A 25,182-nucleotide genomic window follows, 5' to 3' on the forward strand; every position below is an offset into this window, starting at 1 on the left:
TGACCTCACATCTTTTTATTTCCTGCTAAACTGCTTCTTCCACTCGTGGAACATGTTCCTGTGTTTTTCCTAGAAAAGCTCAGTCCTTTGTTCTGAATCCACAGACGCTCGGACGCTCCTGAGGGCGGAGCCTGCTGTGATTGGTCAGCAGCGGCGCTGTGCCATGCTTTGCTGATCCACCGTCAGTCCTTTGCTCTGAAGGAACGCTTCCTGTTTGGGCTCGCGCCCGAGGAACTTCTTCAGCATCTCGGCGGCGTCCTCAGAACCGCCAGGTCGCAGGATGAACTTCCTGTAGTCCAGACCCACCTGTGGAGCAGCCAATCAGAACGCAGCGAGTGAGGCGGAGGCATCAGACATTCATACTGTTAGGACTGAACGGTAGGTACGAGTAGAACTAGAAGTAACAGAAAAGAAATGATCAATACTACAAAAAGACAAACACACACACACAACCTCTCTCACACACACACACACTATCTATATCTATCTTATATTTTAAAAGGGAAGTGTGCATGTGTGTGTGTGTGTGTGTGTGTGTGTGTGTGTGTGTCAGACATCACACTAACTCCGTACACAGCTGACTGCTGCAGTTTGTCATACTTCTGTATTTTTGGTCAATGAACAGACTAGTGTAAACGGTACGTTGACAGGACCAGTATTATGGGATGTATCAGTAATTCTGAATACAATAGCCGTACAGTCACATGAATGCTTTGGCGGTGCCTGCTGGACAAATGCGGTACAGTGTCGGTGCTTCAGTGCATAATATCTGTGGTAGGGGACCAAGGTTCTAATAGTTTTGGGTTTTTCATTATAGTTTATTTTTATTTCATTTTGACTTTTTTTTTCTCTAATTCAGTTAGTTTTAATTTGTTTTTAAAGCAGGTTTACTAGTTTTTATTAGTTGTGGTTTTTTTCTGAATGCTTAGTTTTAGTTTAGTTTTAATATTACTTTCAGTTCTTTCATATATTTTTTCTTCCGTCCTATTCAAAGATATTAGTGCGGTTACCCTGGACCCTTTATTTGGGGGTGGGCTTAGGGCGGCTCATTGACTGAGCACACACACAAACATATGGACAGTACCATGAATACATGCCCTTTAGCAGGTTGGAGGGGGTCATGTAGGTGGGGGTGCAATCCATTTACAACGTCACTTAGGTGAAAATGAAACTGAAACTTTCCATACTTTATCTGTTTTAGTTTTGTAAACACACAATACAGTTTCAGTTAGTTAACATTTTTTTTTCTTTTAATTATAGTTTTTATTTATTTTAGTTAACGAAAATGTTTTTTCAATTTTAGTTTTCATCATTTCGTTCGTGTTCGTTAACGATAACCTTGTAGGGGACCAGGATGTTGCCCCTCAGGGTCGGATGTGGATTTTAAAAACACGCCCCCTTTTCACATCCCACCCTTGGTATCAACAATGACGACATCCAGGATCTCATCAGTACCACTTGTAATCCATTACATCAACTAAGTATGTACAATAATAACTATCACAATTCAAACTGTTGTAATTGAAATACATCATCTATCATATGTAAAATACTAAATATCATGATTTATCAATTAATTACATCTAAAATATAGACTAACATCTTTTCCCAAAAGTCAACTCACCCCAGCATAAAAACTACCACAACTAGAAACCGTTTTAATATGTATATTATAAACACAAATTAAAACAGCAATTTGTATAATATGTACTAGACATGTATATTTATTTTACTTATCATATTGATAATATATTAAGTAAGTTTGCAAAAATATTTTTGTGTATAATTATACATGTAACTTTGACCCTTCAGTGCATCAGTTCTCACTCACCTTGTTTTTTGTGTTTTTTTTGCTTTATCTTGTACACAGTTTATTACCTTATTTATATCCCTTATATGTTGTATATATTTCTTCTTTCTCGTACAGAGTTGACCTTTTGTGTATTTAAGTATTTCTTTGTAGTTTTGTATATTTTTAGATCATTACCATGTCTATTTTTCAGTATGATTGTTGTGTGATAGTTTTTCTTTTTGCATTTTTAAAATCTGCTGCTAAATGAATTTTCATTGTTCCTGTAACAGTGAAAATACACAGTTATTCTATTCTATTCTATTCTATTCTATTCTATTCTATTCTATTCTATTTCTGTGGTTATGCGGTAGATAAATCCAATAGTTCACAGTAAACTGAATTTATTTTCATACACATTTTAAATAGATGGTTTGTTGTTTTTATCAGTGGATGGAGATAAATGTTGATGTTGATGTATTTTTGGAATTTTGTCTCAGGATTTAAAAAAAAAAAATTCACATTAAACTTTTGCATCTTGGGCTTCGATGAACGACTATGAAACTGTGGATACTGTGCTTTAAGTTCAGCATGAGCCTCCAGGACACTGTCCACGCTCAGGTCAGCCCTGTCAGACCTACTGTCCTCTGTGATGACCTGAGACAGGCCTGGAACTGACCTGAAACTGACCTGAAACTGACCTGAGACAGGCCTGGAACTGACCTGAAACTGACCTGAGACTAGACCTGGAACTGACCTGAAACTGACCTGAGACAGACCTGGAACTGATCTGAAACTGATCTGAAACTGACCTGAGACAGGCCTGGAACTGACCTGAAACTGACCTGAGACTAGACCTGGAACTGACCTGAAACTGACCTGAGACAGACCTGGAACTGACCTGAAACTGACCTAAAACTGACCTGAGACAGGCCTGGAACTGACCTGAAACTGACCTGAGACTAGACCTGGAACTGACCTGAAACTGACCTGAGACAGACCTGGAACTGATCTGAAACTGATCTGAAACTGACCTAAAACTGACCTGAAACCGACCTGAAACTGACCTGAAACTGACCTGAGACTAGACCTGGAACTGACCTGAAACTGACCTGAAACTGATCTGAAACTGACCTAAAACTGACCTAAAACTGATCTGAAACTGACCTAAAACTGACCTGAAACCGACCTAAAACTGATCTGAAACTGACCTGAAACTGACCTAAAACTGACCTGAAACTGACCTAAAACTGACCTGAAACCGACCTGAAACTGACCTAAAACTGACCTGAAACTGACCTGAAACCGACCTAAAACTGACCTGAAACTGACCTAAAACTGACCTGAAACTGATCTGAAACCGACCTAAAACTGACCTGAAACCGACCTAAAACTGACCTGAAACCGACCTGAAACCGACCTGAAACTGACCTGAAACCGACCTAAAACTGACCTGAGACTAGACCTGGAACTGACCTGAGACAGACCTGGAACTGATCTGAAACTGATCTGAAACTGACCTAAAACTGACCTAAAACTGACCTGAAACCGACCTGAAACTGACCTGAAACTGACCTGAGACTAGACCTGGAACTGACCTGAAACTGACCTGAAACTGATCTGAAACTGACCTAAAACTGACCTAAAACTGATCTGAAACTGACCTAAAACTGACCTGAAACCGACCTAAAACTGATCTGAAACTGACCTGAAACTGACCTAAAACTGACCTGAAACTGACCTAAAACTGACCTGAAACCGACCTGAAACTGACCTAAAACTGACCTGAAACCGACCTGAAACCGACCTAAAACCGACCTAAAACCGACCTAAAACTGACCTGAAACTGACCTAAAACTGACCTGAAACTGATCTGAAACCGACCTAAAACTGACCTGAAACCGACCTAAAACTGACCTGAAACCGACCTGAAACTGACCTGAAACCGACCTAAAACTGACCTGAGACTAGACCTGGAACTGACCTGAAACTGACCTGAGACAGACCTGGAACTGATCTGAAACTGATCTGAAACTGACCTAAAACTGACCTGAAACTGACCTGAAACCGACCTGAAACTGACCTGAAACTGACCTGAGACTAGACCTGGAACTGACCTGAAACTGACCTGAAACTGATCTGAAACTGACCTAAAACTGACCTAAAACTGATCTGAAACTGACCTAAAACTGACCTGAAACCGACCTAAAACTGATCTGAAACTGACCTGAAACTGACCTAAAACTGACCTGAAACTGACCTAAAACTGACCTGAAACCGACCTGAAACTGACCTAAAACTGACCTGAAACTGACCTGAAACCGACCTAAAACCGACCTAAAACCGACCTAAAACTGACCTGAAACTGACCTAAAACTGACCTGAAACTGATCTGAAACCGACCTAAAACTGACCTGAAACCGACCTAAAACTGACCTGAAACCGACCTGAAACCGCCCTGAAACTGACCTGAAACCGACCTAAAACTGACCTGGAACTGATCTGAAACCGACCTAAAACTGACCTAAAACTGACCTGAAAAAGACCTGAAATCGACCTAAAACTGACCTGAAACTGACCGAGACAGACCAGACCTGGAACTGACCTGAAACTGACCTGAACCTGACCCGGGCTCAGCCTGTTCCAGGTTAACTGCTGTGCTAGTCACATGTTGTTGGTTCTAACCTTGGGGTTCATGATTCCCTCCTTCTTGAAGCGGGCGTAGAACATGTCCATGGAGAACACCTCGCTCCACAGGTAACCGTAGTACTGGGCGTCGTAGCCGCCGGCCAGGTGTCCGAAGGTCGCCGGCATGTTGGTTCCTGCAGGAGGAGGCCAAAGGTCAGAGGGCACAGAGGAAGAAACAGACCGAAGGACAACGGGGAGAAAATAATCTGAACTGAAGACACTTTGAAAAATAATATAGGAATAAATGAACCTTTCATCAACCAAAAATAATGACCTATCTACTCAAATGAACTCATTTTAAATCATATAAAATAAAAATGTTCTTCAAATGTTTCCAAAACTTCAACAAGATGATTAACAATAAAAGTATTATATGAATGTGTTTATTGTGTTTTATATTTTAGCATTAATTCTCCTTATTCATTCTGTATTCAGTACATGATGACTTATTTCATGGATTTCTTCAAAAACATTTCCAGTACCCCCTGGGGTTCTTCCAAATACCCCTGAGGGTACGAGTACCCCGCTGTGGGAACCCCTGACCTAAACGAACTAAAATGTTTGAACACATGGAAAAAAGGTGAAAGTTTATTTCTATAATTCGTTATGAACACTCACAGTTGTTTTTCAAAACAAATAGAAAAAAAACAAGTCAGTTTTTTTTAACAATAACACACAGTTTTAAGTATTTGTTCCATATAATAATGATATTTAATGAACGGATAATGATTGCTCAGTTCTTTCTAAAAAATAGGTGCAAAAGAATTAAAAAAAGACATTTTCTGACACTTTTATTTCAAAAACAACATAAACAAATCTAGTCCTGTTCTAATGGGATTAGCCCATACAGACCCAGGGCTGCTTTTGTGGCAGTTCCCAAATGAATCTGTCTCTATATTTAACCAATTTTAAGTGATTTTTCACCATTTATTAAAATATTATTCTCTGTATTTTTCATTTTTCAATGTAAATCATGTATTTTTCTATATCTAATTCACTGATCATGTAGGCCACAGGTGTCAAACATGCGTCCCGGGGCCAAATCTGGCCCACCAAAGGTTCCATTCCGGCCCTGCAGGATGAAAGTGCAAAACTGAACCTGAACAGTCCAGGTTGAACAAATCCTTTTGGTTCAGGTTCCACATACAGACCAATGTGATCTACAGTCAAAAGAACAACACAATAACCCAGAAATAATGACAACTACTAATTTTCTTTGTGAAAAATTATGAGGAAAAAATTTAAGTGAAAAAAAACCCCCAAAACATTACACTGTGAAAATATTTAGAATTACAAAACTATTTTTCATAATAAAACGCAAATAAACACATAAATAAAAACAAAGGTGAACAACCTGAAATGTGCAATTTAAACAATATTCTGCCTGTTCCTAAATGTTTGATGCATTTATTTGATTGATTGAGTGATTTGATTGGTTTTCCCCTGTAAGTCACTTTGGAAAAAAGCGTCTGCCAAATGCATAAATGTAAATGTAAATTTATGGACCCACTGTGATTTGTAGCTGTGTTAATAATAACAGATAAAATATTGTAGAAATTGTTCAAATTTTATTTTCAAACTCCAAAATTTTAACAATATTCTGCCTGTTACCAAATGTTTATGGAACACTGTGTGTAAATGTACATGTATAAATAAGTCCAGGCAGAACATTGTTAAAATTGTACTAATTTTTCAAATTAAATTTCTGTTTTTACAGGTTATTCACATCTTTTTTGTAAAATGTAAATATTTTCATAATTTATTTGGGGTTTTTTTGTACTATAACAAAAAGAAAAACTTGGATTTGTCATTATTTATCGGTTATTAAGTCATTATTTTACTGGTCTGGCCCGCTTGAGATCAAATTGGGCTGAATATGGAATTGAACCAAAATGAGTTTGACAGCCCTGATATAGATGTTCATGAAAACTTAGAGTAAATTCAAAGGTATTTATAAAGGAAACGGAAAAAAAAAAAAAAACTGAAGAAAAAGTAACTTTCTAGCAAAGACGTCAGTAACTGAATGTAAAAACATGTGTCTCCATCCACTGTCATTGATCCAACTTCATGGGTTTTATTAATAACAAAAAAAAAAAAAAAAAAAAAAAAATAATAATAATAATAATAATACATAATACTTATATAGCGCTTTTTTGGAAACTCAAAGATGCTTGATGCTCAAAGATGTTTTACCGGTGAATCAATGTTGTAGAAGATGACGGTGTTTCCATGGTAACTACGGAGCCTCTGAACGTCCAAATGGGTCATATCTGATTGTGATTTAAAACTGAGAAACTGCATTTTACCTCAATTATTTACATATATTGATAGGATTAGTGGATCAGCAGGTATTAAACAGTTCATATCAGTAAATGCTTTTGGTCACCGGTGGCTGTGTGGGTGTTTATGAGTTAATAAAATGAACACAAAACAGGCTGTAGTTCAGTTTTGTGCCACTAGGTGGAGCCCCTTCCTCACAGATGTGTTTATAGGACCTGAACACTTCCCATTTGTGTGTCTGTGTGTGTTTGTGCGTCACCTGGAGAGGCAGGGATGCCCAGGACGTCCAGACAGAGGCGTTCGTACTCCTCGGCCGGGTCCAGACCGGTCTGGGTGTGAAGAGCCTGGTCCACTTTGGCCAAAACGATCTGTCTCAGGTTAAACAGACCTGGAGGAAAACAGCGTAAATGAACATATGAAACCCTAAACAATCTGTGTATGTGCATCTAGTGCACAGGTGTCAAACATGTGGCCCAGGGACCAAAACCGGCCCGCCAAAGGGTCTAATCCGGCCCCTCGGATGAATTTGTGAAATGCAAATATTATAATGAAGATGTTAACAATCAAGGATGTCAAAATCATTTTAGGCCAATTCAATCTGAAGTGGGTCAGACCAGTTGGATACAATCATAACAACCTGTAAATAATAAAAAATGCTAATTTTTGTCTTTGTTTTGGTGTAAAAAAAAAAAAAAAAGTAAAATTACACAAAAATGTTTATATTTACAGACTATACTTTTACAAAAAATGTGACTAACCTGAACAAATATGAACAATATGAAATGTCTTAAGAGAAGTAAGCAGAATTGTACCAATATTCTACCTGTTACCAAATATTTTGTGTATTTGTAAATCCACTGTGATCTGTAAGCTGTGATGCACATGTAGAAATGATAAACTATGGTGTAATATTGTTAAAATTGTTCTTATTTTTCTTAAGAATTTTCAGGTTGTTCATATTTGTTCATGTTGTGTTCAAGTACAGTTCGTAGATGTAAACATTTTCATTACAGAATTGAGCTTTTTTCACTAAAAAACAGAGAAAACTTTGGTGTTGACATTATTTATAATTGTTATCCTATTGTTTTTATTATTTTGCTAGTCCGGCCCACTTTAGATCATATTAGGCTGAATGTGGAACTGAACTAAAATGAGTTTGACACCCCTGATCTAGTGAATCGACAAAGAATCTTAGAATTTTAACAGCGTTTTTTTTTTTTTTTTTTAAACAAGTAAAATTGTCAGACATTTCTTTTTTCCTTGTAACTCTAGGCCAACACAGCAGAAATCCCACTGTACTTGTACTTTAAATGTACATGGTCAAACGACGATAAAACAGTTTTTTTTTGTTTTTTAATCTTTATCCTCATAGACCTGCAGAACCCTGATCTGGGTCCGGTCTCATGGCCCTCGTCTACGTGGACCCACCGGTGTTGGCAAGGCGTGACTTCATGAGTTTGTCGAGCAGCTCGTCTGGGATGGCGTTTCCGCTCTTATAATGTCGGGACATTCTCTTCAAAGGCTCCTTCTCCCAAACCCAGTTCTCCAACATCTGGGACGGAGCCTCCACGAAGTCCCGCTCCACGTGGGTCCCACTGAACATGGCGTAGTCAGCCTAAGAAAGAAAAAAAACACCCACAATGAGAAGCTGCAGACGGAGAGGAATGGATTAGAATGTATCAAGACTTTTATTATTATTACTATTGTGCATATTATTTTAATCATTAATTTAACTTTTTTTTTTTTTTACTTTTTATTCTTATTACTATCATATTTCTTTCTACTAGTACTTTCTAATGGCAAAGGAAATGTATTTGTATAGCACCATTCATATACAAGTTAATTCAAAGTGTAATTGTCTGTTTTTATACCTGGTGTTATTACTATTTTCTTTCCTTTTTACATTAGATTAGATAAAACTTTATTGATCCATCAGGACATTCAGGTTCCAGTATCAGCAACAACACTGAATGTACACACATTATAATAATATAATATTATAAGTAAATAGCAATAACAATAACTATAAAACTAGTAGTGAAAAAACAGGCAACTACACATTAGAAAGTACTAGTAAAAATAAATAATAAAGTAGTAATAAAAATAAATAAATTTTATTGATAGATAATTTATAATAATAATAATGAAGAAGAAGCAGAAGAAGAAGAAAAAGAAGCAGGAGAAGAAGAAAAAGAAAAAGCAGAAGAAGAAGAAAAGAAGTAGAAGAAGAAAAAGTAGAAGAAAAAGAAGTAGAAGCAGAAGAAAAAGAAAAAGAAGTAGAAGCAGAAGAAGAAGAAAAAATGGACAATGACAATAAACATCCCACACTGACTGGATAAAATAAATAATCTAGTTCGCAGACCCTTAAAACACATCATCCATTTGAACCAAACTTCAGTGACTTCAGTCAAAGGTTCATCTAAAACTACTTCTGCTGAAGTCCAAACTCCAAACTGTTTAACTGATCACATCTGTTCTCTCGTCCACGTTGCTGTTTCTGATCCAGACCGACTGCATTGTCCTTCTGTTGTTTCTCACCTCTGCACACAGCTGATGCATGACGTGTCCGAACTCGTGGAAGTACGTCTCCACCTCGTCGTGCTGCAGCAGCGACGGGGCGTCGGCCGTCGGTTTGCTGAAGTTGGCCACCATGGCCGCCACCGACATCTGGCGAGTTCCGTCCGGCAGCAGACAGCCGGGCTGGAGGCCGAAGCAGGCGGCGTGGCCGTACTTCCCCTCCCTGGACCGGACCGGAACAGGAAATATGTCAGAACAGAAGAGAAACAAAGAGTCACATTCAGGATTCAAAGAACGTCCGAACATCAGACCATTTAAATCATGTGTGAGAGACCCGGCGTCTGGATTCTCTGTACATTTGGTGCATTGAGTGAACTGAAAATAAAAAAAATGTATTTGAATCCTGCATAAATAAAATAAAGACAAAACCACCAAAGAGGAAACTGTTGGTGTTTTTTCTCATTTCATCTTATTTCTTCTTTCATAAAAATCATCCTGCTTTGATCATTTTGTTTCACTGTGTCTTTTATAACACATACGTCCAGCCTTTATATCAGTGGTTCCCAGCCTTTTTTGGCTCGTGACGCTATTTTAACATCACAAATTTCTGGCAACCCCAGACATTCAAAACTGAGACTGGGTTTTTTTGCTAAAATTTGTTTTTGATCATGTAATAGTTTGCTATACTATGTTGCAAGTAAACGTTAATTTTACACGACATTTAGTCTATATAATGTATATTATTGTGGACGGAGGCAGAAAAGCAGGTGTAGATTACTGCACAAAGGGAGAATTTTGTACAGTCAGTCCAAAGGCTGCAAATTAATACTGAAAAAACAAGAACTCAAACTATGAATTATGAAAGCGCTGCAGCATCTGAAACCAGATACAATGAACATTTGAAAGAAACAGAACCACAGTGTTTCAGTTTCAGCTTCTCTCTCAACTCACCATATATTTTTTATTAGTAAGTTTTAATTTTATTTTTATCAATTACTAGAAATTTCAGGTGACCCCACGAGGGGTCCCGACCCCAAGGTTGAAAACCACTGGTTTATATTCATATAATGTGTGTTTTTACTGGACTGCCTTTATAATTGATGTGTATATTTTACTCTGAGCACCTCACAGAACATAAAAACAAATTTCGTTGCACTGTACTGTGGTATTTAGTAATGACAAAGCTCATTCTATTCTATTCTATTCTATTCTATTCTATCCTATCTTTAAGAAATGCTGATAAAATCCCTCGTCATGCTTTCGGTGCTGACTGATCCTGACAGTGTTCTAAATGCCCGTTCTGGGACCGGACCCACCTGGGGAACAGGTCCAGGTAGAACTGACCGACCACCTGACCGCTGGTCTTGTCCTTGACGCAGTACAGCGTCACATCCGGATGCCAGACGGCGGCTCCGTCCACCAGCTCGAAGGACAGGCCCAGCAGCTCCTGGTAGATGTCCAGCAGACCCTGGGTCACCACCTCCATGGGGAAGTACTCCTTCAGCAGGTTCTGGTCCACAGCGTACTGGGTCTCCTCCACCTGAGGATGGACACAGACGGTCAGTGGACGACGGTCTGGGACCAGAAATCTGATGAAAACAGATGTTTTCTCTTTTCTCTTTCCCTCAGTGTGAGGGGATGGCTTTGATTGTTTTAATGTATAATTACTTCTATTGTTTTAAATTCTTTTATGTTTTTTATTTATTTTAATGTCTGTGTAAAGCACTTTGTCCAGTGTGTTGTTTTTAAAAGTGCTTTATAAATAAAGTTGACTTGACAAAGTCGTGTCCAAGTCTGAACCCTCCTGAGTCCAGAGTTGGACTAAAATAAACACTGTTGCAATGGCATCAGTTACATCCAACTGCATTTGATCTGAGTCACTGACTTAAAAAAAACTATATGGACAAAAGTGTTTTCTAACAGGGGTCTAGGATACGAAACAATAATGATGAAAGTCAGAACATAGTTTTATATTCTGATAAATATCACTGCATTGGTTAGTTTGAGGCATTTTGGAAGCACAGACAACAATTTAAACCAGACTTAATTTCTCTCAACTTTTTTTTTTAAATCCATTACTGATTTTAAATGTTCTTCTTCTAAATTTCTAAAATATTCTTCCTGCTCTGACTGTAAATAATAATTTTCTACCATGACTAACCATCTACTTTCTTCACATCTCACTGAGGAAGAAAAATCTTTCTCTAAACTTTAAGTAGATATTGATGTGTTTTTATCTCACATCAGCCTGAACAGGATATTTTACAGCTGTAGACATGATGTGTCCCAGTATAGTTGTGCTCAAATGTATTCATACCTCTGCCATTTTTTGTGAATGATGTTGGATTGTGATTTATATGTGACACAAAACCAAAGGAATAACAACAAGTGACACTTGAAGAAAAAGAAGTTCAGAAGTATTCATACCCTAGCTTTACTTAGTCCAGTGGTTTTTCTTAATATCCAATAGAGGAGCCTAATTATTGAGTTCTATGTAAACTATGAAAACTACACAACCCATTAAACTGGATCATATATATATTCCTCTATTGAACCGTTCTCCAGGGATAAGTTATCAGGTTATAATGTTAAATATGATTCAAAGTCAGTCCTCTTGTACATTTGACTTAACGGTCTGGAGCGATGACCTCAGGACGACCTCAGGAAACAGATGTACAAGAGGAACAGGCCAAGGTCGAAGCAGGAGGACTGCAGCAGCAGGTGGAGGTTCTGCAGCAGCAGGTGGAGGTTCTGTAGCAGCAGGTGGAGGTTCTGCAGCAGCAGGTGGAGGTTCTCCAGCTTCTGGTTCCATGGCTGTGATGGGAGGTGACCAAGGAGAAGAACCTCCGAAAGATCACAGAGGCTCAGAGCCTGTCAACCTGCTGAGCAGCGAGTCCCAGCCCCCACCAGACTCCCACCAGACTCCCACCAGACTCCCACCAGACTCCCACCAGACCCCCACCAGACCCCCACCAGACTCCTACCAGGCCCCTATAGGACACATCTGGGCATTGGATCCATGTCTTATTTAGTGTTAACTTCATTTGTCAAGTGTGACACCTAGTGGTAAAAGTCAGTACAGCAGTCTGCTCCAGCGTTTACTTGGGTGTGAAACCTTAAAGGGCTCATTTATGCTCTGAGTTCAAGACCCAGACGCAGAGTTCTGTCCGTCCTCTGCCTACAATCCATATGGAATTCTGTCCGTTTTCCAGGAGCTTGCGGATGCAAACCCAGATGGAGAATATAGAGCAGAACCACTGGGAACCGTGGAGGCAGGGTTGAGATTTGAAGAGAATAACTTCCAGAAATAGCAAAACTTTTCGAAGAGTGACTGTGTGAGTTAGTGAAAAACTACTGACATTTATGAAAACTACCTTTATCAATGTTAACGTTAGTAAAACCTCCTCTGTTGTCTACTTCTACCTCTCAAAAAATTTTACTCTTCTTCGTGGCATTTAGCCAGTATGCTAATTAAGAGCAGCGCCCTCTTGTGGATTGATTGAGAAACACTCATTCCAACACATTGGACACATGGAAGTATGAAGGCAGTGACGTTTGACAACATTACAAATGGACGAACCTATTTACGTACGTAAAGTGAACATAAATGTGCCTTAATGGAGACATTTCTTGACCTTTGACCCTGGTTCTGGTGTGTGGGCGTTACCTGGGTCATGAAGTAGCGGGTGTCCCAGGCGTGGAGCTCCCCGTTGAAATCCAGACCTCTCTTCAGACACTCGTCCTTCTTCAGTTTGAGGATGACCGCCCGCTCTTCAACACCCAGAGGCTTCAGTTTACAGGCCAGTTCCTCTGAAACAGACACCAGATGAACATCACAACTGTCATCATTCAATTACAACGGTCCTGAATCGCAGCTTTGGTTTCTGAATTTCTCTGCTGTTGAACATTGGTTCCACTGTTGTGTTTCACAGGGACGCTTATTGTGACGCACATGAGGCCAGGAGCAACACAAACAACAGAAGAGACAAGGACAAAAAGGCAGAAAATGTCCATATGTGGACTTTCCTTCATTGGAACCATCACTTAGTCCTTTAAAGGTGCTGGAGACTTTCGTCACCAATTTTTCATCAAATCTGTCAAACCTCAGTCATATCCTCAGTATCATGAATCTGTAAGTCTGTCTGTGATTACTCATCTGAATCTCTTGCATTATGGTGAACAATTTCTTAGTGCCATCCACCATCAACAAACCATGTGTTAAACAGAGCTGGGAGGGAACTCGGGCATCTTCAGAATTTTGTCGTGAAGTGCATTGTGGGAAACGGAGGTTTGCACAGCCACCGGCACGGACAGCGCAACCAAATGATATTATATGGATGCAACAAACATGAAGTGGAAATGTCTGAAACACGGAAACAGCTGGAGGAATATGCACAGAGGGAAGGGAGCTCCTGCCGTTTCCGCGTCGTGTCTTTAACAGCTGCTGCTGTCAAGCAGCTGCGTGAGCCTCCGTTTCCCACAATGCACATCGCAACAAAATTCTGAAGATGCCCAAGTGACCTTCAGGCTCTGTTTGTAAACACATGGCTTGTTTCTGGTGGATGGCACTAAGAAACTGTTCACCATAATGCAAGAGATTCAGGTGAGTAATGACAGACAGACTAACAGATTCATAATACTGAGGATATGACTGAGGTTTGACAGATTTGATGAAAAATTGGTCACAAAAGTCTCCAGCACCTTTAAACTTTGAAGCTTTAACACAAACATTACCACAATTTGTCTTAATTTTTTAAAAGTTTTATGTTAGTTCCACGTTAAGTTGTTTGTTTGTATCTAGATATTTTTATACTTTTGTACTGTATCTGTCTGTTCATCCATCTGTCTGTTAATCCATCTGTCTGTTAATCCATCTGTTCATCTTTCTGTCTGTTAATCCGTCTGTCTTCTTATGTGTCCGTTTGTCCATCTGTCTGTCTGCTTGTCCATTTGTCCGTCTGTACTCACCCAGGAAGTTGGCCACGTTCTGTCCTGACTTGGCCATGTTCATCTCCAGGACGAAGTCTGCGTGGGTTTTGAACTGGAGCAGTTTGCATTTCTGCGCTCTGAGCTTCACCAGCTCCTTCAGGATGACGGAGTTCTCCTGAAAAACACAGACCTTTACTGACACCGCTGGGTTTGGCAGGACTAAAAATTGAAGACGAAGATGAAGACGATCTATCTGAAGGCAACAGAGAGAAGAAACGCCTCCAGAGAAAAAACTGTATTCATCCACCAATCAGTCATATCATTAGTTTTTATTGATATTTTGTCTCATCTTTTTTTTCTTTTTTTTTTTTTTTAATCTTTTATGTTACAATGACTGTAATTTCCCAGTTTGGGATAAATAAAGTACACCTATCTATCTAGTTCATACTTGTACTGAGTTTGTTACTGGTCCTGCACGTCGACATGCATAACACCAGTTCAGAAAAAGGCTTTTTCATCATCAACTGTCATTTTCTTTGTCTTCATCATCTTCATTTTCATCTTTGTTGTTTTCTTCATCAGCTTCTTCATGTTCATCGTTTTCTTCATCTACTCTCATTTTGTGCCCTTTTCTTCATTGACTTCAACTTTATCGGCCGTCTTCATTGTTTTTTGTCTTCATCTTCGTTTTCTTCATCTTTGCTGTTTTCTTCATCATCTTCATTTTCGTCATCTTCATCTGCTCTCATTTTGTGCCTTTTTCTTCACTGACTTCCTCAACTGTATCAGCTGTCTTCATCGTTTTTTTTCGTCTTCATCATCTTCATTTTCATCTTTGTTTTCTTCATCAACTTCATGTTCATTGTCGTCTTCATCTTTTTCATCTACTCTTGTTTTCTACCCTTTTCTTCATTGTTTTCTTCAACTATCGTATGTCTTGTTTTCTTCATCTTTGTTTACTTTATCCCTATTTTCTTCATCTTTGTCACTGTCTCCTTTGTCTTCTGTATCATCATCGTCGTCATCCTCTTTTTCTTCTTCATCTCCTTTTTATTAAACTGAGATCAGTTGCAAAAATGCTGCCCTGCTTTAAAACACCTGATTTTATCTCTGCAGATTGATTTATGTTGTATGTTGAAAAAAATCCCATAAAAACCAATAGACTGAACCCCATCCGCCGCTGGTGCAGGATGGTTTGAATTTATTTCAATTAAATCTGAATTTATTTTCATCCTGAGGACACATTTAATCCTCATGTGAACCCACACACCCATCCATCTCTGCTGTTCTGGTCCATTTCATTTAAACTCCTGGGCTGGGCTGGTCGTCTCACCTCTTTGCAGCGGGAGTTGAAGGCCTCCTCCAGCTTCCTGCGGGTTTCTGGGACGAAGCACTTCTTCATGGTGGGGAAATAGTGAGGATACTTCAGTGTGACCTTCAGCTTGTCTCCGTCTTTCTCCAAAGAGGTGAGGAAGTCCTCAGGGAGGCCGCCTGAAACAGAACCAGTCACATTTTATTATAAAAATAGTTCCAGTGTCCCTGTATGTCAGTGTCATGTTCTATCTGAATTCATCCCCAGTTGAATGTGTGAGGTTGTCAGGTTCTGTTCTGTGTTCCAGTCCTGAGGTCTGGATGCAGATCAATCTGCCAATAGAAGTGGGCGGGACTTTCACGGGAGGAGAACTCAACTCATTCAATCCAAGTCCATATATGAATGAATGAATGAATGAATTTATTTTGGTTTGTACATCACTCATTGCACTTAGTACATTAATCATAATAAACATAAAAAAACAAAACAAAAAAGGAACAGGCTAGAAGTAAAAGCTTATCTTATTTGCCTATCCTTTTCACTTAATACGCTGCATACATCAGCTTAAATGTGGACAGCATCGAGCATTCACACCATAAATTAAAAAAAAAAAATCAACAACAACAAAAACATATCTACCATCTCAATTCAATATTTCTAAATAATTTTAAACTTAAAGCACTTCATCAGTGATCAATGGGAACTATACTGATATCTGTAACCATTTATATGTCATAAACCATCAACATATGGACCATTAGAAGGAAAGTAACATTTTAAACATTTAAAAAATGTATTAAAAATACAAAAATTTAAATTTCCCAAAATTGTGAATGAACTTCGTAGACATTGTTCCAAAGAAGATACATAAAAAAATTTGAAATGAATCCGACCAGTAGTTTAAGAGAAGAAGAATTCTGAAATGTAGACATTGGTGACCTTGAGTTTGACCCTTCAAGGTCACTCAAGGTCAAAGGTCATGGACCCAAATAAATCTCAAATTACTTCCCATCAGTGCTCAATAGTAACTATACTGATATCTCTAACCATTTACATGTTATCGACAATCAAAATATGAACCATTATAAGTAAAGGCACATTTTAAATATTACAAAAATTTGTCAGAAATTCAAAAGTCTACATTTCTCAAAACTGTGGAAAACTTTGTAGACATTATCCAAAGGAAGTTAAACATAAAATTTGAAATGAGTCCGACCAGCAGTTTCGTCAGAGAAGATATTTGAAGAAATTACTAAAATGACTGAGCTCCAAACCACCTGGTAAACCCCAGAGCTGTGGAGGCGGTGTCTGAAACTCACCCAGCTCCTCCCTGGTGAAGGACAGGCTGGTGGTGTCCTCGTTCAGGTTCTTGTTGAAGTCGATGCACAGGTTGCTCAGTTTCTTCTTGATGGCCTTGATCTCCTGTTTGAGGTGGAGGAAAGGCAAAGTCAGTCAGAAATCGTGTTTTTTTTCCCCTGCCTGAACGTGGTGGTTGTTGTCGTCGTCTGTCACCTCTTGCGTCTCTTTGGGGAGGTGGAGGCCGTTTCTTCTCCCCAGTTTGATCAGTCGCTCCATGTAGCGTCTGGACTCTGGTGGGAGGTGTTCCACATCCACCTTCTCCTGCAGAAGGAAACGCAAACGCTCAGAAACCACAAAACAGGAAGAAATGGCAAATAAAACTGCACAACATATGGTTTCAGCATCAGCACCGTGTCCTGAAAACATTCACACTTTACATTAATTATCTTTATCTGTATCTATTTATCTTCAAGTCCAGATTCCAGACTCAACTGTTCAAGACTGTCAAACCACCACAATTATTCCATGACATCTTACCCATACCATATTACCTGTTTTTCCTTTGTATTTAGGGACCGAGCCGAAAGGTAAGGCCCTCTCACACAGTGAGAGGCCTTGCCTGCAAGCAAGGCCCTATTGTTTTTCGTTCGTTATGATATTATTATTATTATTCACACACCACTTTGACCTTGATTTTGACCCCCTAAACATGCTCGAAAACTCACCAAATTTGGCATACATGTCAGGCCTGGCGAAAAATTTCATAAAATGAAAAAATTAACCCCATAGGTGCCGAAATGGGCTCTCTAGCGCCACCTATATGAAAAAAAAAACGGAAACAGCCCTAGTGGCCAGTAGGAATGTCGTAGAGACATGGAACCACTGCCAAAATATTTGTTGGATCAAGCACTACAAATAATACACGGATGCCCCTAACCTAACTCCAACAGGAAGTTCGCAATTTGCCTTTCAAAATAAAATTTCTAAAACTAACTCCCATGACACCGTTTGTCATATTAACTTCTAAATAGCGCCAAAAGATAGAGTGAAACCTCCTTAATAAAACAATTTCACACCTTTTCCATAACTGTCTTAGTTTTTTTGTTACAAGCCCGCAAAGTTGCGATGTTCTGAACTCATTTTTCACTTTGGAGTTTTTCCCCACATGTGACATATCTATGCGTTCACGGGACTCACCACAACACTCACATGCAAAAAATTTTGAGATAGCATGTACGGTTCTTCATTTATAGCAATTTGTTTATTTTCATACTTTTTGTACTTTAGACTGCCATTTGACCCCCTTAATATGTTCCAAAACTCACCAAATTTGCCATTTATGTCATGGCTCGTGAACACTTTGATTTAATATCAAAAATAACCCCTTGGGTGCCAAAATGGACTCTGTAGCGCCACCTTTGTACTAAAAAACACACAAAATCTGCCCTAGCGGCCAGTAGGAATGTCACAGAAGCATGAAACAAATGCCAAAATGTTGGTCTGATTGAGCCCGACAAATCATACACTGACACTCATGAGCTAACTCCAACAGGAAGTTGGCAATCTGCCTTTGAAAGTTACTCTACGTTTCTGCAATTACTGCTTATTCATTTCAGGGTGTTGACACAAAAGTTATACCTCATTCAATTCCCACAAGTCTGCAGAATCCAAAAGTGAAAGAATTTTTCAGATACGACCTACGGTTATGGAATTATGGCGATTTATTGAAGACTATGTTTACTTTCACTTTACCACAATGACAAAGTCCCTATAAAACTCTTCCTGGTGCACATTTGCAAGTGTCTGTCTGTAGTGCAGTGGTTCATGTAGCTGCCTATGGAACAAGAGGACCCTGGTTCAAGTCCTAGGTGGAAATGGGAATTTTTTTTTTTTTTTTTTTCTCCATTCATTTTAAAACAGGTTTTACTGCATTATATTCTGGATATTGGACATTTTACACACATTACAAAGTACATGGAATACATTTTTTCAAAATAAAACCCCAATTAAGAATAATACAAAATGTCTATTACATAACTTCTTTTCATTGTTATGACCAAACGCTCAACTGTTTGTACAATGTTTCTTCATTCAAAAGTACTCTTTCTCACAGACACACACGCTCACACAATAGGGTTTTTCCAAAATAAAAGCCTTAAATGTCATAAATCATCACTTTTATGCTCAATTATTCATACAGTTTCTATTCATTTTTCAAACTGATTCTTTCTCTCACATACAAAACAAATACACATACACACAGTAGGGTTTCCAAAATAAAAGTCTCATTTTAAAGGTGATGGTGGTTTCAGCAGAGGGTCGCTGGTGTTCTGTACAGATGTAAGGAGGACAGACACTAAAGGGTGGGAACTGGTATGGGGACGGAGAGGTGTGAGTGGAGCTGAGGTGTCGACGGTCACGGGAGGCGGATCGCGGGGGACGCGGATCACGGGGGAGGCGGAAAGCCCGGTGTGAGGTCCCGCCCAATGCTGCTTGCAGCTTTAATTTATTTATTGTCTTTTATCCTTTACTGTACAGTCTCCTTGGGTTTCATGAAATGCGCTTTCAAATAAAATCTGTTATTATTTTTAAGCATTTTTCTCTCACTTTCTAACTCTACATTTGTGTATTTACGGTGTTAAGTAACTAACACAAAAAAAAAATAATCAAGTTGATCGATTTTGGATCGATTTCTTTTTAATTTTGCATAATCGATTAATGGTGGATGAGATTGATTTTTCAGAGCAGGACCGCAAGTAAATGACCCGGAAACCGCCAACGCGGAAGCGCGGCCAGCTCTGTCTCATGAGCCCCTTGTGGAGACGGGGCATCTTGGTTGTGCTTGCGACGGTTCTGGCGTGGGACAAACGCGGAGGAAGGGTGGGGAAAACCCCTCCGCGGGAGGTCCTCCCGGCCTCAAACTCGAACCCACAGTGTGGAGGAACTGGCTGGTGGAGGCGGGTCGCGGAAGCCAGTCATTCTAGAACTATTAACTTGGATCACCTGTGGCTGAGTGAGGAGTTAGAGGAATAGTAAAGTGGAAATCACGAAGCTCCGCCCATCCTGCCCCTCCAGTGAGTTTCTTGTACCAAGGGCCCAACATGGTTCTGTTTCGGGGGGGCAAATTGGTTTCAGTGCCCCAGGGTGATAGTAATGTGCCTAAAGGCTGGAAGCACCAGGTATAAAACAGAATAAAGATCACGAAGAAGTCTGTTCTGATCTACTGGAGAAACTTGGACATGTTTGTGTCCTGTTCATTACTTCAGAGCAGATTCATCTGTGTACTGACGAAATGTCCGATTTATTTCCTGTCTAATGTCAATATTGATTCTGTGTTGCATGGCTGCGGTAGTCAAATAATCAAGCTACAACTCAAAATTGTACTTTGGTATCACTAAATGAATCTGAATCAATCAATTAATACTGAATCGAATCGCAATTAATTGATTCAGAACCTCATGAATTGAAATCGAATCGATGAAGGACATTGGCCATGATACCCAGCCCTAGCATCAATGTTTTTTCTTTCTTGCTGTTATTATCATCATCATTATTATGAATTATAATAACAATAATAATATTTTTTATTATTGTTAATAATATCATCATCATTATTACATTAGTATTCTAGAACATAGAACAACTTCATGTAAAAGCATGGAAAAACAAGTGGTTCCAGGCACAACAAACCCCGCCCCTCGCACATATTGTATCTTATTTTGGCATCGATCCAGCTGATGTCATCATGTCTATGCGTGTGCCGATGTCATCATATCAACTGCCTCTATATATGTGCCAAGTATCAAGTAAATTGAAACAAAACTGATGTTTTTTATAGGCATGTAAAATTTTGTCCATTGTAAGTAAATGGGAAAAAAAACTAGATTTGAAAAATCCATAAAGAAATGTGAACTTTGACCTACTTTCCCCAAAATGTAATCACATCTACTCTGGGTCACTGGCAATCTATAAACCCAATTTGGTATGAATTCAACCAATAGTTTTGCTGCTTAAGTGTTACCAAACAAACAAAGAAATGAACCGAACCAAAAACAATACCCCTTGCCTCTCCTTCAGGAGGCGGGGCAAAAAAAAAAGTCTCCGGACAATGTCCAGAATAGACTTTACACAAACTCCTGCAGGTTAAAGTGGCTTTACTTCCACTCTCCCTGCAGGTCATTTATTCATTTTCACCGTTATCACAACTGCCTTCCCCTCCCTCTGTCTCCTGATTAGATGGCGGTACGGTGATGTCAGCTCACCTGCAGGGCGACGATCCTCAGGTAAACGTCCTCCCTCATGCTCATCTCCACGTCGAACTCCGACAGACGCTTGTCAGCCTCGGTGCTCGCCGCTCGGACCTCCTTACTGGGAGACACGTGTTGAGGAAAGTCCAGCATGTTCCTCTGAACTAGAGGGGGTGGAGACACAGAGAAGGGGGCGGAGTTAGACAGGTACATGCCGATAGTTTCAATAAAAATCAGACCAATGGTCCTGTAGCTTACCGGCCAAATTCAAAGCTTTGGGAAATGTATCCAGATGCCAATTATTATCACCCAGTTCTGTGTATTTGTTCTATTACAGAAATAGCCCATGTTTTGGTCATATTCCAATCAGATCTGTAAAAAATTCAAATTCACACTTGATATTGACACTTACTGATTCAATCCACTTCCTATCTCTTATAATGGGAAAATTTTTCCAAGTCCCACCAAATCCAGAATCAGATCCGGATTGAAATAATTTCAATCCCTTGTGTTGACATCATCATACAGAAGCTGTATACCAAGTTTGAAGTCAATCAGAACTGGAGTTTCGGAGAAGAAGACAATTGAAATTTTTTCCCCCATAAGAGCCCATGTTAAATTTTCCATAAGTTCCCGGATCCAGAAGAAGATCCTGATCAGCATGTGGACATTATGTTTGGGTCATCTCCCCATCAGGGCTGGACTGGAGAAATTTACACTGGATATCATTTATATTTACTGAGTTATTGTATCAATCCACTTCCTATCTCTTATAATGGGGAAATTTTTCAAAGAGGCAGCAAATCCAGAATCAGATCTGGATCCAAATAATTTCACTAACTTTTGTTGACATCATCATAAAGAAGCTGTATACCAAGTTTGAAGTCAATCGGAATTGTAGTTTAAGAGAAGAAGATGATTGAAATTTTTGTAGCGGACGACAGACGACGACAGACGACGACAGACGACGGTGACGACAACAGATGATGACGACAGACGATGACGACAGACGCCGACGCCGGATGCCGCATGACAACAATAGCTTACGGCCTGTCGGCCAGTAAGCTAAAAAGACTCTTAACAATATAAAAAAATAAGCATGAGTTGTAGTTCTAACCTCATTGTTGTCTCATCTTTTACTAAGTTTAATTAGATAATCCTGATGATTTGATTTGTAGCAGCGCCTCAGCACCAGTGTAAAGCCAGTGTAATACCACTGGCGGCCACTAGATGCTGCTCCAAAAGTCCAGACTCCTATCTCTTTATACCATCTCCTCCCTCTCTAATCAATCAATTCTGTTCCATGATTCATTCTGGTCTTCGTTTGTTTTATTTAGACCCTCTGATAAGCGATCTGCTCCATTTTTAATATTTTCCTCCATTAATCTGATCTGAGATCCAATAGAAGCTCTGACTTCAATCATGTTGGGCTTTGATTGACAAGTGTGATTGACAGCTGCTGAGTCAGACTTTCAGTTTATTCAAAAACACAGATATTTTTCCTAACAGATTGTCTGTAGTAAGACATAAAACGATGCAGGGCTTGATGAAGTTTACAGCTTTACAGTCAGTCAGTGTTTAGCATTTAGCATTAGCTCACTCCGGATCTCTATAGATCCCTGTAGCTCCACAACTTTTGTCCAAGTACGGTCAATTCCAGCTTCAAGAAGCCAACCGTTAGCCCTATAACAAAACCTTTGACTTATAAATTAGCTTGTTAGCCTTATAACTTAATCTGTTAGCCTTGTAACGTAGCCTCTTACCCTGTAATTTACCCTGACATTGTAACGTAACCTGTTACCAATGTAATCTATCCTGTTAGTGCTATAATGGGTCTGTAAATACATAATAATAATAATAAATATGTAAATTAGCCTGTTAGCAGGGTTGCAACACGCTTTATAAATTAGCCTGCTAGCCTAGTACTTTAACTTTGCAAGTTAGCTATTTATCTTAACTTTGTAACATTGTAATCCTTTAGCAGGGCCTGTTAGCATTACAAATTAACCTGTTAGCTCTATATATTAGTCTCTTAGCCCTGTGAATCATCGCCCTAGCTCTTTAGCATAAGTCTAACATTTTAGCTTTTATTTTTTAGCCTTTGGACTCTGTTAGCCTAATACTTTAACTTGGTAGTTCTGTAACTTCGCAAGTTAGCTATTTATCTTAAGTTTGTAACACTGGTTCTTAGCAATGAATTAGCCTGCTAGCCCTGTAATACTCTTGTAATGTAATCCGTTAGCTAGGTAATTCACCCTGTTAGCCATTTAATGTAATCCTTTAGCATGGCCGGCTAGCATTGCAAATTAACCTGTTACCTCTGTATATTAGCCTCTTAGCCCTGTAAATCAACATTTAACTCTTTAGCATAACTCAAAAACATTTTAGCTCTATTTTTTAGCCTTTGGACTCTGTTAGGGTAGTACTTTAACCTGGTGGTTCTGTAACTTTGCAAGTTAGCTATTTATCTTAAGTTTGTAACTCTGTCTCTTAGCAATGAATTAGCCTGTTAGCCATGTAATACTCTTGTAATGTAGTCTGTTAGCTAGGTAATTTACCCTGTTAGCCATTTAATGTAATCCTTTAGCAGGGCCTGTTAGCATTGCAAATTAACCTGTTAGCTCTGCATATTAGCCTCTTAACCCTGTAAATCAACATTTTAGCTCTTTAGCATAACTCAATAACATTTTAGCTCTATTTTTTAGCCTTTGGACTCTGTTATCTGAGTACTTTAACCTGGTGGTTCTGTAACTTCGCAAGTTAGCTATTTATCTTAAGTTTGTAACTCTGTCTCTTAGTATTGAATTAGCCTGTTAGCCCTGTAATACTCCTGTAATGTAGTCTGTTAGCAATTTACCCTGTTAGCCATTTAATGTAATCCTTAGTAGGGCCTGTTAGCATTGCAAATTAACCTGTTAGCTCTGCATATTAGCCTCTTAGCCCTGTAAATCAACATCTTAGCTCTTTAGCATAACTCAATAACATTTTAACTCTTATCTTTTAGCCTTTGGACTCTATAAATTAGCCTGTTATCCATGTAGCCTTGCCTGTTAGCCCTTTAAAGAATACGACAATTATTGAGTATTTGGTGTTTTCGTTTACGGCTCAAACAAATGTAAAAGAGCAATAAACAAACTGTGAAATGTTTTTTGACATTATTCCATGACTGTGCCTATTATGCTCACTTGGTGGTTACGAAGGGCCTCTTTGGGCGGGACAGCAGAGGGATAATCTCAGTGGGATTTGTTTTCCTGGGTAAATAAAGGTTAGTAAATAAAAAAACAGTATGTGGTAAAGGTGACAGTCGCGCAGCTCCAGTCAGTGTCCGGTGGAACTGAAACTCCAGGACAGCGCTGATAAACATTTGCAGTGAATGCCTTCTGCGTCTGCTCGTGTCCGTGGCTGAAGGCTGCTGCCGTTTGTTTCCTCTGCAGTCGGAGGCGGGTTCAGCTGCTTCCAACAAAGCCTGGACCCGCTGGTTCAGCTGCTTTCTGTCTAAAGTGCTGATGGGCGTTTTGCCGCTGCCGCCACCGACCCGTCGTGCTGAGTCAGCGCTCTGCTTCACAATGGAGTGTTAGGTTCACCCTGGATCCAAACTCTTTACATTCAACTCGTCGACCGTCGCAGCCGCCGAAATATCTGGAGGCAGTGATCGATCTAAAAAAATCAGCCATTAAACATCTGACGCAAAAACATCCACAAGTCGGATGCTTTTATTCTGGAGTCTCGGTTTCCGGTTGGTGTTTTATGTTTTAGTTTGAGATGAACGTTGATTAACTAGTTCTGTCAGTTATTTTCTGGAGTCATTGATAGAAAAAATACCAAGTGGTAAAAAGGGGCCATCAGTAGCTGGGTTTCCATTGCAGTTTTCTGCAAAATAAAAGTGATATTTCTACAACTAGCGGCATTGTGCCCGTGGTGCCATTGTGTGTGAAAAGTGCCTATACATTATTGTAAATGGTCAGCAGCAGCAGCAGCAGCAGCAGCAGCAATCTTGTAAAAAATTGTCGAGATGTTATTTGTTCGCATTATTTGGGAGTGGATATTTAAGGAATATTTTCAAGACACAATTATGCATTTAGGCAGTTTGCTTATTTCAGTACCATCAATTTATAATATAT

The 25,182-nt window shown here is 39.3% G+C and overlaps 1 protein-coding gene across 1 annotated transcript in view; it reads right to left on the reverse strand.

Moving 5' to 3' along the window:
• Window positions 1–25,182, reverse strand: part of thop1 (thimet oligopeptidase 1) — a 39,505-nt gene continuing 14,323 nt past the window's right edge. The window contains exons 3-14 of the mRNA XM_030131756.1: window positions 21,077–21,225; window positions 17,028–17,135; window positions 16,835–16,937; window positions 15,537–15,694; window positions 14,243–14,378; window positions 12,942–13,084; window positions 10,591–10,814; window positions 9,296–9,497; window positions 8,186–8,372; window positions 7,017–7,145; window positions 4,475–4,611; window positions 1–306 (exon numbers count right to left, since the gene is read on the reverse strand). Of these exons, the coding sequence (XP_029987616.1) occupies window positions 145–306; window positions 4,475–4,611; window positions 7,017–7,145; window positions 8,186–8,372; window positions 9,296–9,497; window positions 10,591–10,814; window positions 12,942–13,084; window positions 14,243–14,378; window positions 15,537–15,694; window positions 16,835–16,937; window positions 17,028–17,135; window positions 21,077–21,225 (1,838 nt within the window). The 3' untranslated portion in view covers window positions 1–144. The remainder of the gene's footprint in view (window positions 307–4,474; window positions 4,612–7,016; window positions 7,146–8,185; window positions 8,373–9,295; window positions 9,498–10,590; window positions 10,815–12,941; window positions 13,085–14,242; window positions 14,379–15,536; window positions 15,695–16,834; window positions 16,938–17,027; window positions 17,136–21,076; window positions 21,226–25,182) is intronic.

Source organism: Sphaeramia orbicularis, chromosome 4, assembly GCF_902148855.1.
Source record: "Sphaeramia orbicularis chromosome 4, fSphaOr1.1, whole genome shotgun sequence".
Taxonomy (NCBI): domain Eukaryota; kingdom Metazoa; phylum Chordata; class Actinopteri; order Kurtiformes; family Apogonidae; genus Sphaeramia; species Sphaeramia orbicularis.